We start from the raw sequence: 18,772 nt of genomic DNA on the forward strand, positions 1-18,772 counted from the left end.
TCTGCAAAAAGCCTGCACTATAAACAGAAAACTCATTAGCATAATATATCCAATGGAGCTGGTGCATTTAAAAGATTGTCAGAGAAAGTTCTGTACTTTCTAGACTGAAGAATCTACCTTCGTCTTCCTGTTACTACACTGAGATTTGCAGACTTTAGCACTTAAGCCGTGTCTTACATGGGATGTTTGCAGTTGCAGCACAGGTGGGTTGAACGCACTCTCCTTAGTTTTTACTTCTTCCCTAGTTGCAGCTCCCATGTGAAGTTATTTATGGTCTTGGATAGGAAATTAAAAAGTGCCCTTAATAAAGTATTATATATAGTTAGTATTGTATTGAAAAGAAACATAATTTATTTAAAACAACAGGAGAGTTGTTTGATTTGATGTATTTTTGTGAAAAGAAAGAATTTGGCGTTGGTTTTGCAAACAGCCTTGACCTCTAACCTTTAATTAATACCTGCCTTAATTCATTCTGTTTCTTTCTCTTCCATCTCATTTCCATCTTTTTGTCTCTTGTTTAAATATTTTTTTTTATTTTGTGAAACTAAAAAAAATATGAAAATTACTATTAGGTATGTGTCTATGCAAAATAAGTGTGTTTGTATGCAAAAGTGTTGACAGCTACTATCTAGTATACCTACACAAGCAGAAAGGTCTTTCTAAAGCATCCAAGTAGGTCTGCATAGTAATTTTGCTGTTAGTACTTGGGTTTATGCAAAAACACGTATTTATGCAAATTAAAGGTTATCCTTGGAGTTTGCGTTATGTAGTTAGGCAAAAAGTCAGTATCCATTAATCGTGTATTTACCAAGTGGAATTATGTCTCCTTTTTCAGTTTATAAAAGCTGTCTAAAAGTGAATAGGCAATTAATCTCTACCAGTTAAAAATGAAGTTTAGGATTCTAGTTTGATACAGATGTTGCGAGTTAGGCAAGATGAACCCCACCTTTAATTTCTGATTTGATATTCATTCGAGAATATGAGTGTGATTCTCCTCTAGGCCAGGCAATGTCCAGCTACTTTTGAAAGAGCCCTTAGCCTCATCTAAGTGTTCCTGCAGCCTCGTCTAAGTGTTCCTGCTCCAGCAGGGGGATTGGACTAGATGATCTTTTGAGGTCCCTTCCAATGCCCAACATTCTGTGATTCTGTGGTTAGCCCAAAGGGGAATTCAGCAGGTTTGGAATCCATGTGGAGTGATTTTAAAAATCTGTCCCTAAGCACTTACCATTTCTTATTTGACTGCCTGGTTCTTTTTGACAACATCTGTTCCTCTTGGAGGTACTTTTCCTTATGTGCTCTGCGTGGTCTTTTAAAGCTTCTGTGGTCACCTGGAACAGGAATGCAGGGGATGGGATATCAGTGTACAGCTTCCTTGGATCTGTTCTTTTTAAGTGCTTGCTATTTCAAGTTGAATTTTTCTGAAGACTTTAAATTATCTCCTCCCATCCTTTGTGAACACGGCAAATAGGATTTCCGCTAGAAGCATTTTATAGATTCTGTGGTCTGCATTTAATGCTCAGATTCCTTGTGTTGGAATGTCTAAAATACCAGAGACTGAATTATTTGGTCATTATGACAGACCTGACCTCCCTCAGCTGTCTGACCTTCACAAATACGCGTGTGGGGCAGCTCCAAGTCTGCGCTGCCTGCAATAAGCTACAGATAAAGTACCAGATTCATCCTCTTCTGGTGAGGGCAGTTCAATATCATACATGCATTCTACAGAGGCAAAGCATTTGCAAATAATGTCTCAATCTGGTCATATCTTTTTGTGTTCGGCTCAATTTTTAGCATAGTATGAATATGCCTTTAGATTTTATTTTTTTCAGCTTGCGTGTGTAGGTTTGCATACATCACCTGTTAACATAGATAGTATTTTTTAGCAAGCATGTAAATGTTTGCATCAGGACCATTGTCAGCATCATAGGTTAGAGGGGTTTTTGTATAACTGCATGAGAGGGGAAAAATACCTTGATTTAGTAAAAAACCCAAACCAAATCCTACTATGAAAATACAGATAATGAAAAGGGAAGGATTATTTCTAAGGGGAAAAGACTGTATGTATTTTTTTTTAATTAACTACGTTTTATAGCTGCTTTTGCCTTTTTTTTGTTAATTAGTTCAATTGTATATTAAATGAGATTAAAAAAATAAGGATTTGATCTTTACTTAGAGGTGCAATGTCAGGTTCCTTTAAAAAAAAAAAAGAAAAGTAAGTCATCTTTAATAAATGTTTCTAAAGAGAACAATATTGTTTTGCTTACAGTGTAAGCAAGAAAGAATAGGGATTTGAAATAAAACCTAAAAGAAATATGATTTCCCTCAAAATGTTTAGAGGAATTTACTTAATTGCAACCAGAAGTTTGACCTGGAAGTGTAATGTTTTGACCTTTTAGCTGTCTGGCTTCCTAAATGTGTTGTTTTGCTCTCTTTAAACTGTGAGAAAATCTGTTTTCCACACCTTTAACCCTTGTGTTCCCTAAAAGTCTCAATACAAAAGTCCCCAAACTATCACCAGCAGCCCAAGAAAAAGAAAATTGTCATTACAGTTTAAGGAAAAAAATCATTATAGACATGTGTTGAACATTGATGTCCATTCTATTTTCATTACAACTGGAAGTAATATTGGGTGTAATTTCGTGGTTAAATATGAATAGGAATTTCTTTTAAACATTCCATGTTACCATATTACACAAAATTCCTTTGTGTTCTTTTGTTCTTAAGTTTCATTATCATATGACAAAGGTAGGGAGAAAATAGAGCTTTTTAAATTGCAAACATTTTTGTGGGTTTATTTATATTTGGAAAACTTTCATAAGGCTTTACAGAAATCTATCCAGATAGAGGTGGAAAGCCAATTCCTGAGAGAAGTTGTGTGCACTTTCTTTGTGTAAGTGATTCAGTGAGTTACGTGCATTTGATTCACTGCTGAAGGTTCTAGATACATTGTGTTTATTACACACTGAGTATTTCCATTGACTCAAAGGCACAGGTGACCATAAACAAACCTACACCAGCAAAGCCACCTGGGCCTTAATTTATTAAAAACATATAGAAGTAAATAAAAATGTAGTCGTGCAGCAAATAATACAGACTTTTGATTGAAAAGTAGGAAAAATGTCCAGCATAATCTAAAATATGCATTGTAGGTATAGTAACAGGGCTTGGTGTGTTCCATCAGCTTCAAACAGGTAAGAGATACTCTAATGCAGAGCGAATTACATTTATTCAGAGAGAAATATTCTGCCTTTGAAATATTCACTATACAGATCCATGGGGAACAAAGTTCTTTAAATGACCAAGTTTGCTTTAGAGAGGATCAAAGGTGACAGTCTTGTATTTGTTTACAGAGTATCTTTCTCTTATTGTTTTAATTAAGATACTTACTTTTATATTTTGTGGGCATGCATGTGAGTTAGAGGATATGGGCAATGCCTGTCTGTCCTTTTCTGTTGTCTTCCCATGGCACCAGACAGGCTCATGGTGTTCCGTCTTTCATATATTTGTATTAAAGACCTTAAATTTATTATTTAATATGGAGAAACAGGTTGTTCTGTGTGCCTTTTTTTTTTTTTCCCTCCACTTACCATCTGTTACATTGATGCCAGAAAGTACCAGATACTGAGCTGAGTAATTCAGGTGTGTTATTGAGTAAGCTAAAATGAGCACTTGGCTACACACTGGTTTGCATTGAGTCTCCGACTCTTTGCACCACAACCAGCACCTGCTTCACTGCCAGACCTGAGCGGCACTGGTCAGATGATCACATTTATGGGTTGTTCTTGGTCTTTTTGATGGTATCCCATTTGCATCAGAGTTTGTGAGAGCAGAAACAGATTGAGACTTATTTGGAAATGGAGCCTTTCAGGCAGCTGACTTAATTACCTTCTATTGGCCAGCATTTGAAAAGAGAAAATACACTAGGCTGCATTGTGATGACTTTCCACCTATTTGCTAAGCTCCAGAATTTCCTTTTGTTCTGAGTTATTATAAACCCAAGAAGAGTGTGTTGTGTAAAAAGACAAAAACCCGCAAACCTCTGGCACAACTTACTTTATTCAGACAGCAGCATGAAACACGTGCTGGTTCAAGTCCACGCGTGTCTATGAGAACTCACTTTCTTTTGAAGTGTCCTTTAGATGACAGGGTAGAAGAAAAGAGGAGTCATGACCACCACCATCTACCTCTTAGCCCCACTGGGCTATTCTAACAGGATTCCTCAAAAAAAGAGATACAAAAACATTGCTGCCATATATCAGGATCAGCTTTGAAGAAAGGACCTTTTCACATTCCTACCATCATTTTAAAGTTCTGCTGAAGGTACCTGCTAGTAGCTTTTTTTTCCTTCTCATTGTCTCCCATCATGTCTTCAGCTGCAGACTGTCAGGCTTTTTTCACCAAATCCTTAGGTTTTGTAGCCATGTGGTGCAATATATTCCTGATGTTTTTAGTGACGCTTGCCTAGAGACGTGGTTACTGGTAGAAGATGAAAGTCTTGTCAGCTATGGGAGCTATAGGGTTAAACTCTTTTCCTCTCAGGGAAGAAGTTTTGCAGAAGTTATTTCCTATTACCAGGGAAAAAGAAAAATAGAGCCTGGAGATCTGTAAAGGGTCTGATTGACTTTATTTGAAAGTCTTTCAACATTGTAGTATTGGCACCCCCTGTCATGTTGTTCTAATGAACAATAAGAGGAACCCGTCATGTCTGTGAAGTTCTGAAAGGTTCATTTCCACATTTTGGTTGGATTTTTGTGCTAGAAGAGACTTTGCTTTGTAGAAATTCCTGACATTTAAAATACAAAATGCTCCCTTTCAAGTCTTTCATGGCATCAAAAAATTTTGTGAAGCTCATGGGCATTCTCAAGGAAAAAAAATACAGAGGCCGAAAGGACATTATTTCTTTTTTTTGGAAGAGGCATTTGCTTTAATGGTGACTGGATTCCCTAGTGCCCTGGAAGCCAAACTTGTCACCATCACAATGTCTGTGTTCCGTTTTAGGCAGAAACTGAGGAATTCAGTGGTGTAAGTGATGTTGCTCTGTTTGGATACAGCTGTGTCTGGCCAGCTTGGGAGAGATGCTCAGCTTGATGTGCAAATGGAAATGTAAAAAGCTGCTTCGAAGAGACTTTAGATTCTCCTCTGCTGCTGACTTGTCAGACAGAGTTTACCACAGAGTTTGTTTTCCAGCTCTCTCTGGCTTTTGGCTGGTGCTGGTGCCTTTTTCAGCCTTTCTCTCAGTTGTCAGGCTTGTTCCAGTGGTTTAAGAAGTCCAGGCACGTGATTTCCTCTGGAATCCAGTTATATGTTCTGAACAGTGAGGATTCATGAATAGCTTGCAGTTCATGTGTTAAAGCCCATCACATACAATTAATAATATGGTCATTGAGTATGAGATCTACAAAAGGGTGAAATCAAATCTTGTTTCCTATTAGTAAACTGTTGTCTGTGGTAATTGTACACTGACCATCAAATAAATTGCTTTATGTTTATCTGCTTGAATGCCTTAGTGGGTGCTGCTAGCTATGATTGCTTATACATTATGGATAGCTGTTGAGAGACTGTATCTTAAGAGCTGATTTCCAGGACTGGATCCACCTGTCCCTCTCCATCCCGAGTGTTAGTGAGGGGCCGACGCTCTTTTCCTTCAGAGGTGCTGTGTTCGCAGGACCTGTATCAGGTGCATTTCTCATCTTCCAGCCAGATGGTCTCATACATGCTTTTCATCTCGTTTTTTCCTTCCAGAACATCCATGACAAGCAGGCTAAGAAATGCCTTATCCTGGATCCAGTTTGGACAGTATAGTTCTGATTTTGGAGTGAATTTTGTGCACTTCTGCTAGAGGAGAGCCCTACAACCTTGCTTTTGTATTATATACAATGGCTCAGTCCAATTTCACTGTTATTTCTCGTATTCTGAAGGTTTTAGATGATGTGCCATGTCCAGCTATCAGAGTTCTGAGAGCAGAGAGGATTCTGCTGGGCATATTTCATCCTGTCTTGACCAGATTCTTTTAAAGGTTAATGTCTTTTTTTCCAATCAGGGACTCTGTTCCCTGACAGGAACAAAATCTTATCCCCACATCCTTGATGGGACAGATCTCTCACCTATTTGTGAAGGCAATTGGCCTGTGTTCAGAAGATTTAGCAGGTAGAAGAATAGCATTAATACTAATAAAATTGTGAAGGAGGAAGGAGAAAAAAAATCAATAATCTGGTTTTGTCTCTACTGGTCAGCTTGCATCTGTTGACCCTGGTCTATCCTAGACTTTGCCTTAAATTTACATGCCAACATTTGATTTCGAATCTCTTCTAAATTAGAAATGGTGACCTGCTGTGGAGGAAATGCTATGAACAGGTACATTTGTTTGGGGGAAGGAAAGCTGCACAGTTAACAGTAGGTTTAGAATAAAAGGTTCCTTTTCTTGTTTTGTTTTGTTTACAAACAATCAGGAATTTGGGTTTGGTGATGAATAATTTTAAGTGAAGACATGATGGCTAAAAAGCAGTGTAATAATATGTCTGTAGAGTACTTTGAAGATGAAAAGCTCCATATACTGTAAACATTATTACTAGTATAGCTTAATCTATGTGGAATAATTAGTGGAGATTTTTAAATGTACAATATAGTATTTCAGAAAGTGTAATGCACTTATGCATTTACTTTCCCATTGTAGCATAAGATATTAATCCTCTTATTTTTGTAATATCTGCATGTTGCAATGATTTACTTTGTTGTTACTTTCCAAACACAGAGACAGTCCTAATCCAGAACAACCTGTCAGGAAAGTGAAACATCTGGGCTGGGAAGAAAAATAGATGTTTTGTTTTTTTTTTTTAAGATGGTTTAAAAATACTGTGTGATGAGAAACAGGTACGTGTGACATATGGAAGTGCTGGGGGGCACTTGGCCTTCTTAGGCTTGCACTGTGGCTTTGAAGGAGACTCAACTGAATTTATTCGCAGAGCAGGTGCTGGATCGCGCGGGGCAGTGAACACCTGCCAGGCTGCTCCCGATAACCCGGCAGCTCGGAGGCGTTTTCCCAGGCTCTGGCAGAACAGTGCGGAACAGCCGTGGGAGAGACGGCTTCCCGCTGCTCTGCGCGGTGCCACAGCCTCTGCTTGGCAGCCATGTGGAATCACCAGTCCTCTTGGCTCCGACTGCTTCTGAAAACGAGCGGTGCTGGGTGGTTTCACAGTAAAGAGTCGGTGGCTGAAGCTTCTTGGTGGCGTGGGACTATGAAATATAACAAGCAGGGCAAATTACCATTCCCTTAAAAGGCAACACACACTGGCGTGAGTTCAGCTGAAACCAAACTGTGTTTTTTCTAGAACCACTTTTATTCTATCACATTTTGAATTTCAGGTTTTTGTTTGTTTTTCTTCTTCTTTTTTGTTTTTGGAACTTGGATCTGATGATTTAGGTGCACAGTATCGAAATAAGAAAAACACAACTCAAAATCATCACCAACAATTTTATTTCTGCTTCTGTGTTGGTAATCTACAAGCGGAGCTTTGTCGACCTTGCATGATGAAGAGGAAATGGAAGATTGAGCCAAGTGGGTTTGCCGAGCCTAAGATCAGTGACATTTCTCTCTGTATTACTGGCTGCAGAACAGTGTGTGCAGCTGAAGGTTAAAATTTCTATGATGTGCTTTATCACTTGGTCTGTCCTTCCAGACATCATCAACAGCAGCTTTTGCTCCTTGCTGAGTGTACACTGACCATGTTCCCTGGAGCATAATCCACACTTTGCCCAAAGCCAACGTTAGCATATGCTAATATATGAACAGCGGTGATGGTGGACAAGTCTGGAATTGAGAACAGACTTAGACTCATACTGAGTAACTGCCTAGAAAGATTAAAAAGCTGCAAGGGGCATGAAGTTGTCAGATAAGAATGTTTTCTTGTGGGGCTTATTTTATTGTCTTATTTCATAAAGCAGAATGGTTAATTGGATATTATATTTTTCTTGAAGGAAGCAGAAAGAGGATATTGCAGTTTTTATGGTTCTGCTGTAACTCTGGAAACTTTAAAACTAGGAAAGTTTTGCAAACTCCAGCTGACTACGGATTAGGTCAGATGTTACATACAAGAGGGTTTCAAAGCCCTGTGATACTTTGAAAATACAGGTATCATGCATGTAACATATCTTAAGATTTTCTCACAGTTAGCAATAAGTAACAGTAAATCATCAGGCTTTTTCCGCAAAGTCAAGTAGTAAATAGTCATGGAAATTAAAATTATTTTCTAGTGTTAGTCCCTCTGGGCTGAGCTTTTTAGCTCAAGTGCAACTCCCTGTGAAGGTTCTATGATACTTTCAGACTTGAGCTGACACTGCAGGAATAGTGTCAAGGTGTCTTGATCTCTTACTGCATTATCTATTTTGTTAGATGTGAGGTAGGTATTCCCTTCCAGAGAACAGTTGCTGGCTGAATCCAGGGCCTTGAAGAGCAATTTGAGACTTTGTTCAGGCCATTAGTCAATCAAATATGATTAAGCGCTTAACATCTCAGAGAATACCAGGATAGCCACAAGGATAACCAGATGTACATGTCACTAATGCATAAAAGAATTTCAGGAATGAAATATCATCCTTTACTCTGTGAAAAGCGAAAGATTCACACTTTTGTATTTTAAGTTCTCAAGAAAAAGATATTTGGAACAGCCCAGACAAATGGAGGTAGAAAGACTCTAAATATTTACTGTCTATTTGAAGATTTGCTTGTAAAGTTGTACTTTTATCAATGTTACTTTTTCAGTGTTACAGAGGTCACACTAATTATCACACTAATAATTTATTTATATATAAATTCCTTGATTTGGCTAACACTACTAACAGTGCTGAAGAATTGTGGATGCCAAACTGGAAATAGCTAGAAGTAATTTTCTTTAATTGTGCTCGTAAATATGCTCTTAATAAAGCTGGTGGATTACATCCAGATTTTTCCCTAGCGCTCATCATTTTTAAAGGAAGGTTCAACTTGTCGCATCTTGACTCGATCTCTAAAGGGAAGTCAAATTTTAGGTATCTTCCCGAGGGGAAGGAAAAAAGATGGCTGATAAATTTCAAAGGGATTGATTGCGATCAATAACTATAGTTCTTAATGAGAGGTGATGCTTAACAGCACCTGCTGGTGAACTCCAGGAGATCGTGTGCAAATAGGAGAGTTGTGGACTCTGCAGGAGAGGACGTGCATTTGGGGGCTTATTCTTAGAAATAAATCATGCCTTGGCATTTGCTTAGTAGAGATTGAGACTGGAACAAACTTTTCCTTACCTCTTTCTTAATTAAAGCTTTCCTTCTTTCTAAATGGTTAGATTAGAAGAACAGCAGTAGCACTTAATTTTCTAACTTTTCTGTGGTAATTGCACCTAAAGTATCTGACTTGTCTTGGAAGCAGCAGTAATTGAAGTCTTGCAAAACCCATCAGAGTGAGGGGAAATACCCTCTTTTGCATGTTCATTTTGGTGAGGTGTACAGGGAAACTATGGAGGAGGAGTCACTGATGTGAACTGCTCTCCATTCAGTGGGAGCTGGGTTGCTAAATACCTTTATGAATCAAGTCCTTACTGATGTACTCAGGTCATTTGGGAATTTGAGTAGAACAAAAGAAAAAGCTGATTTCCTTAGCCGTGGCTCTTTTCCGTCATATGATCTTTTCTGTACTTTTCTTATGCTCCTGGTGCACAAGGGTATCTGTCCTTCTCAAGAATAGAACCTGAAGAAGCGTCTGAGTGTATTACAGGTCAAGGAGTTTAAACATTTGCATTTCTCACTTAATTCAGATGAATTTCAGATAATACCTTCCATGTTTATTTGGTTGTTGTTTTGTTTTATGTTTTTTTTTTTTTTTTTTATAGCCAGCATTTTTTTTTTCTATCAGCTTTGAGTATGTCACTGATTTTTAGAAAGCAGTTAAGTAAACAGCCATTTGTAGTTTTCTTGTAGAGTATGTATGAAAACATTGTAGTGAATAGACTGTAGCCTATTGAACTACTGACCATGACACTAGGCTGTTAAGCAGATGATGTCTTTGATCAATTAATTGATTTTAATTTATTTCTGTGGTTGGTACTAGAACTTGGTGTCTAGTGATTTGTTTAGAATTTTCCCCTTTCAGATACTGCTCATACTGAAATCTCAAAAAATTAGTATATTTTCCAAAATATTCCTTTAAAGTTATATTTTCTTACGTATTCTTGAGCTGCTGCTTTCTCTCGATCCTGTCTTTGCAGATGTGCAACACCTGGAGACTGGAATGCCCAAGATACCCTTACACTTATTATTATCCCTTTGTTTTATGTTGCAGCCAAAGGTTTTCACATTACTGCCTACTTTATGAAGAGATGGATTAATCTCCGTTGTGCTGTAGGGAAGCATTATCGTGGTAAGAAATCAGTTTATTATACTGTTACTTACAATTTTGCATTTCTGGAAGAAAACAAAAAGGAACATAAACTAATACTTTGTCAGATTTTGCTCTACTTAATCCATATGATGGATTTTTTTAAACTGAATTTTAGATTGGTATATGCCTTTGCATGGGATAATCAGCTATGCTACACCAAATTCTGTAAGTATGATGAGACTCAGCATTTTACTGAGTCTCTGCAGGGTGAATCAACTCGAGGTTGCAGTATGAATCACTTCATTATTGCTCGAGTGTCTTATGACATCAACTGTACAGTACAAGTGTATGCAGGAAAAGGCTTTCATTCTCTTCAGCGCTATAAAACCTTTACATAGGTGATGTCATTGGACCAGATCTTTTTTTCATGTTTTCTCAAGCCAAGGAGCTCTGTAAGGAAGTGATATCAATCCTGTCCTGCCAACAGCAATAAAGATGATCACTGCCCTTTGTGTTGAGCTTTTGGTATTCAAAAAAAAAAAAGCAAAATAAATCAATTAGGTACCCTGAAAAATGTTTTAAAATATCCATTCAAGTATTCAAGAATTTTTTATTTTTATGGGAATTCGTTATATTCTTAAATATTTAAATATCTCTTGAAATTCCAACTAGTTGTTAGTATTTGTTGAAGAGATTGGAGTGCTAATTTTGCATATTTCATCAAACATGTTCTCTTAGTCTCCTGGAAGAATAGTTAGAATAGAATAGCAGAATGTAATGTCTGCATTGGGATTTCACCATTGGTTTTTGTGTATTAAATTATAACTTTTTAAAGCATCAATGAATACCAGAATATACTTTCGTTTGGTTTAGCCAGCAAGAGAGATTGTTACAAAATGTAACAATAAAAATGTCTAACTAGAATGAACTTGCCCTACTAGTGCTGCCAAAAAGAGAGGCTCTGATGCTGCAGTCAAAACTTTGCTTCCCCATGAAATTCCTGACAAGAAACGAACTTCATTTTGCTGGGTTTTGCTCCTAATAAATAGCAAAATAAACACATGTCCTAAAAGAATAAATAATTTGGCACCAATGTTTCCTTTCTGTAAGATACACCTAGTACGTCACACAAAAAATCGGATGTTGAGCCTAATAGAAGAAGAATTTTTCGTAGTTTAATTAGTGATGCTCGATATCTAAAGTGAACTTACCTAAGAGCCTTTTATTAGAACCCCACACAACAAGTTCAGTCCTTGCAACTGTTGTCCAGCTTTTCTTTTGTAGCCCATTTGGAAGGTGTCCGTAGACTGCTCGCAGTTGGAAAGCTGTTGTACTAGACCTTGGAGGGTGGCTTTGCAGGTCCTGAGGATACAAGCAGTGCAATAATAGTCTGGACATAAGGCATAGTGTGAATACTTCCTTGGACACAGTTTTTCTAACAGAGTTGATATTTCTGCAAACATTAAGAAAGGCTCATATTAATTATCAAGTTCTAGTAGCTTAACAAGCTGTTGTGCAAATACAGATGCATCTGAGGTCTCTGTGTATGCTTTGTCAACCAATGGCAAATGCAAGGTAACATGTGCCCATCTTTCATTGTAATGACACCAGAAAAATCACAGCTCAGAGGGATTTGTCACATCCTACCAGAGATCTGCTGGTGGCGAAGGAGCAGTACCTGGTAGAGAGACAGTCACCCATATGGGTGACCTCATTGTCACTGGCAAATTGTGCCCATCATCCCTATACTCAATTTGTTGTAAGGAGATATTCTTAAAAAAAAAATAATTAAAAAAAAAAAAAAAAGTATATATATCTACAAGGTAAACCTCATGTTTTTTTCTGCATGGCTGGTCTCCTTGTCTCTGAAAATAGGGTGTTATGGCTTGTTTTTGAAGTATAACATACTTTAAAAATTAGAAACGCTTTTAATAAACCCAAACCAGAACAAGAACCAATGACCAAAAAAACCCCAAAATCTGAGCTGAAAATATGAAGATAGTAATCTGGAAATAATCTGATATGTACAATAACAAAATATCTAGTTAAGCTCATTTCATGGCATTGTGAGGTACAGAATAAAGCTTTGCCTGGTCTAGTCCAATCTGAGAACCTTCAATCTTTAATGCTTTGTAAATAGAAACTTTGTTGTGTTCATAACAAAGCATGTGATCTTGAGTAAAATACGTAATCCAGTAGTAGTTAACTAATTTGTTTAATGACTTCAAAACCTGCTGTAGTCAGAGTTTGAAACATGTAACCTTATGCTGAGTTTTTATTCCAAGTCCTGACTGAATATGATGTGCTGTTTTACAAACATAATTTACAGCTTTTCTGATGAAAGGGCTCATCACCAGAATAGCACAAAAGAAATCATCATTAAGTGGTTTGTCTGTTGGTTCTGTCTGGTCTATTTGTGCAGGGGTGCAGGTGGACTAATTTGCAGCCATGACTGTCCTCTTGGGAACTAGTTTTACACTGACATATTGATTCTTTTGAATGGTTTAAGAAAGAAAAAGAAAAAGAGAGGTGGGATATTGAAGATAGGTAAGAAACTAGTAGACCGTATGAAGTGGGTTAGTGTGCGATTTAAAAAATAAATGATCTTTACCAAAATAACATCTATATGTCATCATCTATAGTTTTGAACACGCATATAAATGTTGTAACCTTCTTTTCCATTTTTTTTTTTTTGTAGACCTACGTGTGTTTCCAGAGAAATTTATAGTTTGCGTCAGTAGACTTGTATCCAACCCAAGCGCTTGGACATGTGAAAATGATGTATTGGTATGTAGAAAACTGTTCTACTCATAGAAATTTTCTGGTTGATTTTACAGTGGTAAGGTGAATGTTTATATTTAGATGTAGTTATTCACACATTTGCGATTGTCATCTTGGAAATAGAAAGTTGCCTTAACAATCGGGCCAAAGTACTCAAAAGGAGATTCTGAAGTGACTCTGAAACAGACAAAAATGGTAATTTTTAGAAACTTGGCATTTTCTGAGCCATATAAGGCTCAGAGAAAAAAGACCATGTATTCAGAAAGCTAAGTATGATTTTAGCAGCTTGATTTAAGAATGTTTTTTTTTTTCCTTTATATGTTTTGTCCTTGCAAAATGTTGCTTTCCAAATTACACTGGGGTAGTTTTTATTGTCTGTGGGTTTCTCCTATGTTTTCTTGTTCTGTGAAACAACTCAAATGGATCAGTGCTGGCCCAGCTGGGAAAAAAAAAATCCCCAGACATTTATGGAGAAAAAGGCACTGGTGTGTAGTTAAATACCATAAACAATTCTACTTAAATATTTCATCCTGGAGGCTTTATCCAGGGTCAAAGGCTTATGAATTTTATGCTGCAGTTAACTACTGATTGTCTCTGGAGTGCTCACATTGACCAGGCTGTTTCTGCTCACAGTAAGAGTCAGAATTACACGCCGAGGTCTATGTATATTTTCATAGTTTATCTTAGATGTATTGAAGTATATTTCACCCTTGGAAGAAAAAAAATTCTCCTACTCATTCAACTTAGTATGTTTTTAATATCAAGCAGGGTGTTTTTATTTATTATAGTAAATATAGATTTTATTATCTTCATTCTTAGATTGGTAAGTATCCATAAATATCAAAGGATCAACAGAATGTTTTTCTCTCAGAAAAAAATCGAACTGCTTTAGAAGTACTTTGCTATTTTGAAAATTATTACTTTCTCAATATTGTCTTGAAAACTACTTATATGCTTTAAGTAGAAAATCCTGTCTCTGCATTTTGACTGAGCAATAATTATAATTTTTCTTGTTTAAATATCTCTCATGAGATACCCAATTCCCCTCTTTGGTATTTTTAATCTTTCCATAAAATAAAAGATGAGAAGTTTTCTTTAGTTTCTTTCACGTGATTCTGTCTGGTAAGGAGAAGACAAATGAAAAATATAATGATGTGGACTTCAGCTTGACACTCTCAAAATTTAATCCGATCTGTGGAATCTCCTGGTTATTTAAAAAGCGACTTTAAACATTTTTATGTTTAAAAATAGATACATCTTTTAGTGGGATCATACCCTATTCAATAATAAAGTCTTGGGAGTTTACTTACAGATGCAATAGTACATGTGCATAGAACTGTCTGGAACTGTCAGTGTAGTATGTTGGTAGGAGAGAATAGGATAAAGTTATCCCTAAACCATCTTTCCTGATCTGGAAAACTAACAAGATGTGAACAGCCCCTCAGTAAATGTATTGGAGTATCTTTTGAATTCTTGCCACTCAAAATGTCCACTCCAGACTGTTTTGTTGATCCAGAATTTCTACAGCATGTTAGTACCAAACTTGTCATATAGTCCAGTTCAGTACTTTACCAAACTGGAGGAATGTTTGATTGCCACTGAGAGGCAATTTCAAACTTTGGGCACTCCAGAAGTAAAAACCAAAGATCTGCACATTGTGTGTGTGTTTTTCTCTTTGCAATTTAGTGGTGAGTTTGCTTGACCTCTACACTAGACTACAAAAGACCACCCAGAAGACCTTTCCGTTGATATACTCCAGTGAATTCTGTCATAGGCTAAAAATGAGGCATATGTTTTGTTTTCCTCTGTATGTTGTTTGGGTTTGGATAATTTCATAATGTTGCATGCAAGTTCTTTTAAATGTTTAATCAGCTCACACCCTTGGTTTTGAGGGCTTATCTGTGTTTTATAAAAGTGGTCGACTATACATTAATAGAGAATTTGTCACTTTTCTGTGTTGCTTAATGACTTTGCGACTGACTTAGTCAAGACTTAACAATCTTTTTGCTTTTTCGGTAAGTGCTTGTGTGCTGTTTCACAGTTTGGGTCAAGCTTTCATTCCTGAGCTCAGTCAAGATAAGCCAGGCTCAATGCCCTCCTTCCCAATTACTTGGAACCAGTTTTAAGTCAGCCTGACACAGACACATTTCTTTTACTCATTGCAACTCTCTTTTTTTATCCATCTATCTTCAACACTTTATTCTTTGCCTTTTCACTGCCTTTCAGGCTATTCTCTCTGTCTCTGTAATAGGCTGTGCTTAAACCAAGAGTTTCAAGGGATGTAGCCAGATATGAAATTAAATTCTTATGTCCTACGTTTTAGGAAAGATCGTAATTAGATTGCTCTTGAGTTATTCACAAGCAAAAACCTTAGCATCAGTTGCTGAGAGAAGCAATTTGAAGCCTTCTGGGATGCATCTTGTAAGACTGAGGAACAGGTGGATTAGGCAGCCTGTCAAATTAGCTTAAAAAATTGGAGAGCGCTTCTGAGGAGTAGAGCAGAAATAAAATAGGAGAAAATCTATTGATGTGTGATTTTCTGTTTTTTAAAATCTATTTAGAAATGGCTGTTCCTGTGGTGACATGTAAAAATCAGTCTGCAGGCAGTAATCATTATTTTGGAAGAAGGTCAATCTTTATTAAAGAAACAATACAGCAAGTTGTTGAAAATACATAAACAAATTGGAAGTCTCAAGGAAAAGATGGAAGAATAGCATGGTGGGGTTTAAACATAAAACCATTGTTTCCTATTTTGCCAAACTATGTTTGTAATCTTGAATAGTTTTATCTTGAAAAAGACGAGAGTTTTGGGAACATGGCAAAAGAGGAAACCCAGGGAAATATATAAGAGCTCTGGAGAGATTAGTCATCTTTGTCAATGACGACATTTTCTTGATGATTATTATGTAGAGAGCTAAAATGGAAAATTGGAAACGGGTTATCTGAAGAAATTATCTGGAGAAACAGTGGAAATGGAAATGGGTGGAAGGCTTATAGGAGGCTTGTGAGCGTTTGAAAATGTGCTAACAATGGAGTATTCACTGATAATCACATCAGCTTTATACTAGAATCTATGGGAGGAAGCGGTTGTAGGGAAAGCATGAAGTTAAGCTGCTGATGATATTAAAGTGGAAATCTGAAATTACAATTCTTATGAAATTATTACTCTTAAAAAAACAGCCAAACAAAAAAACAATGTAGGTACACAAGGAAAAGAAAAATGCTAAAGATACACCCACTGCTTATTAAAACCCCAACAGAGAAATAAAACCAAGCTATTGCATCATCTTCATAAATGTCTGATTTTATAAACTGTGTTACTGTAACATACTTAAGGTACATTAGACAGTTCTCTTTCTTAAAATGTGTATTGTAAGAGTGTAGGTGACTTGATTTGCTTGGCTTTTGATTTTGCTGGGAAGAGGTTTCTGGTTCTTTCATGAAAACATGTACATTTAGCTGTAATTAACAGGGGACTTAATGTTTAGAGTATGTGCTGCTGGAACAGTGTGTCTGTTGGAAGGTAGAATGAAAACTTTTGTCTAGGTAGGAGCAATTTGTAAAGATTAGTAGAAGACTGTGTGGAATTAGGTTATCTTAAATAATTGAAAGACTTTTATTGCCAAGTGATATCAGATTGAGTAGGGGAAGAAGGAAACGCTGTGAAATACAATTGCACGATTCATAGTGTATAAATGCTAATCTTGGCATGGAACTGTGTGTGTATATGTGTATACATATATAAAATATTACAGTTAACCAGTTGTAATAGTGGACTACTACTGAATAGGTCAGTCCATAACCCCTGTAGTTCTAGCTACATATTCCTTTCCCTTAAGGTTACAATGGACCAAGTGATTCTTCAGTTGAGAATGAATTAGTTCAGTGACTTGATCCAGCAAAACACAATTTCTTTGTGAAGTTTCTCTAGTTTTTATAGGAGGATTAATTTTCCAGCATGTCAGTTCATTCAAATATCTCCTCCTGTACCCACACAGTTGCCAGTTGTGACACAAAAAATGTCACAGGAGCATGTAGCCAGGATTTGGAAGAAGAGAGCAGGACCACCCTTTCTGGTAGCAGCGCTTAGTTACCCTGTTGTAGGAGTAAGGTCCAAAACGGAGTAAGGTCCAAAATTTGTTATAATACTTGTCTTATGAATGGGGTTTTATTTCATTATCCTTTTTTAAAATTTCATTCAATGTAGTTTTCATGTGTTTTCAAACAATATGCTAAATTATTTTCAGTCATTGTAGGAAACACAGGTAGAGGAAAACAATATTAAGCTGTTGTTTGGTAACTGCATGAAGAGGGCTCACTACTTTTTTCAAAAGGTAGCAGGGGGAGACAACAGGCTAATGGACTCTATCCAAATACCGCTTAATGGAGCGGTAAAGAATTGTGTTTCTCTTTGAGTTTTCACTTTTGACACTGCAAACTTCTGTCACTTTTTTCTACTTATCCTTCATATTCTACTCAAGCTGATGCAAGGCAGATGATAGTGAAACATGCAGTCCCTCCGGCCTTCCTTTCCCTTCTCTCAGCCCTCGGTGTCTGTCTGTACTGGCATGTGTGGGGAGCTGGGTTAATTCCTTGATCCCTCTGAAAACAAAGGATTTTTGTTGTTTTGAGGGTTTGTTGTTGTTGTTTGCATGGTTAGCTTTCAGCTGCATCACTTCATTTAGACTCTCGCTGCATAAACATTGGTGTTGGTACAGAGACTTGGCAGGACCATGTGTTGGGTAAGGGTGAGATTTCCCTTTCAGTGTCAGGATAGCTTTAAATTAGACTGCTCTCTCTGAGAAACTACATCACGAAGTAATGACCCTAACGTCTTTGACTCGGTCATAAAGACAAACGCTTCGGCAGTTTTACAATATTCCCTTTTGTCCCAGCTGTCTGCCTGTTCTCCTTGGAGATCCCCACTCCTGGAGCAGTTTGCCAGAAGGGCTGTGAGCCCACAGCTCGTCTTGCTGCACATCACAGTCCTGTAGGTTCATGCAAACCAAACCGCCCTGGTTTTTAAGCTGGGGCTTTGAATTGGAGCAGCTGGGGCATGTGTGTGTGTGTTCCCTTCTGCCAACTCCACAGTGCAGGTAGGAACCTCCTGCAAAAGGGGAGGGGACGATACCTGCGAGAGGTAATGCTGTGAATTGCCTCAGCGAGATTTGCCTGAACTTGTCGTGGTTTCTTCTTATAGCTTACAAGCTGACTGATATATTTTCTGCGTGGCAAAAGTCTAATAGCTGTCTGCTCTATGTTATGTGAATGATGCAGAGACGTGGACAAATGATGAAATGAAATCTGACACAATTATTTCAATTAGTCAAGACTGGAGAAGGCTGTGGAGAATTTCAGAGAAACCTCAGAGAAACAGAGAGAGGGGCATGAGGACTAGAAATGAAAATAATCTGTTGATAAATGCACAGTATTTTTACTAAAAAGAGCAATTAGAGTGTTTATGTGTACTGCTGAGTGAATTAACTGTACAAGCTCTGGAAAAAAGGCCAAGATATTACGACAAGAAACTGATTTGAAAATCTTCATTCCATAGCGTTATTTATCTGAAAAGCAGAGAGAATATTATATATGGAGCGAAATAAAAAGTGACACCTATTAGCATGAAGACAATTTAAGTTGAAT

The 18,772-nt window shown here is 37.2% G+C and overlaps 1 protein-coding gene across 1 annotated transcript in view; it reads left to right on the forward strand.

The window, feature by feature from the left end:
* The window catches only part of SLX4IP (SLX4 interacting protein), a 73,223-nt gene that overhangs the window by 44,755 nt on the left and 9,696 nt on the right, over window positions 1–18,772 (forward strand). The window contains exons 6-7 of the mRNA XM_082049775.1: window positions 10,310–10,387; window positions 13,047–13,135. Of these exons, the coding sequence (XP_081905901.1) occupies window positions 10,310–10,387; window positions 13,047–13,135 (167 nt within the window). The remainder of the gene's footprint in view (window positions 1–10,309; window positions 10,388–13,046; window positions 13,136–18,772) is intronic.

This window comes from Streptopelia decaocto (assembly GCF_964273445.1).
Source record: "Streptopelia decaocto genome assembly, chromosome: 3".
In the NCBI taxonomy this organism is placed as follows: domain Eukaryota; kingdom Metazoa; phylum Chordata; class Aves; order Columbiformes; family Columbidae; genus Streptopelia; species Streptopelia decaocto.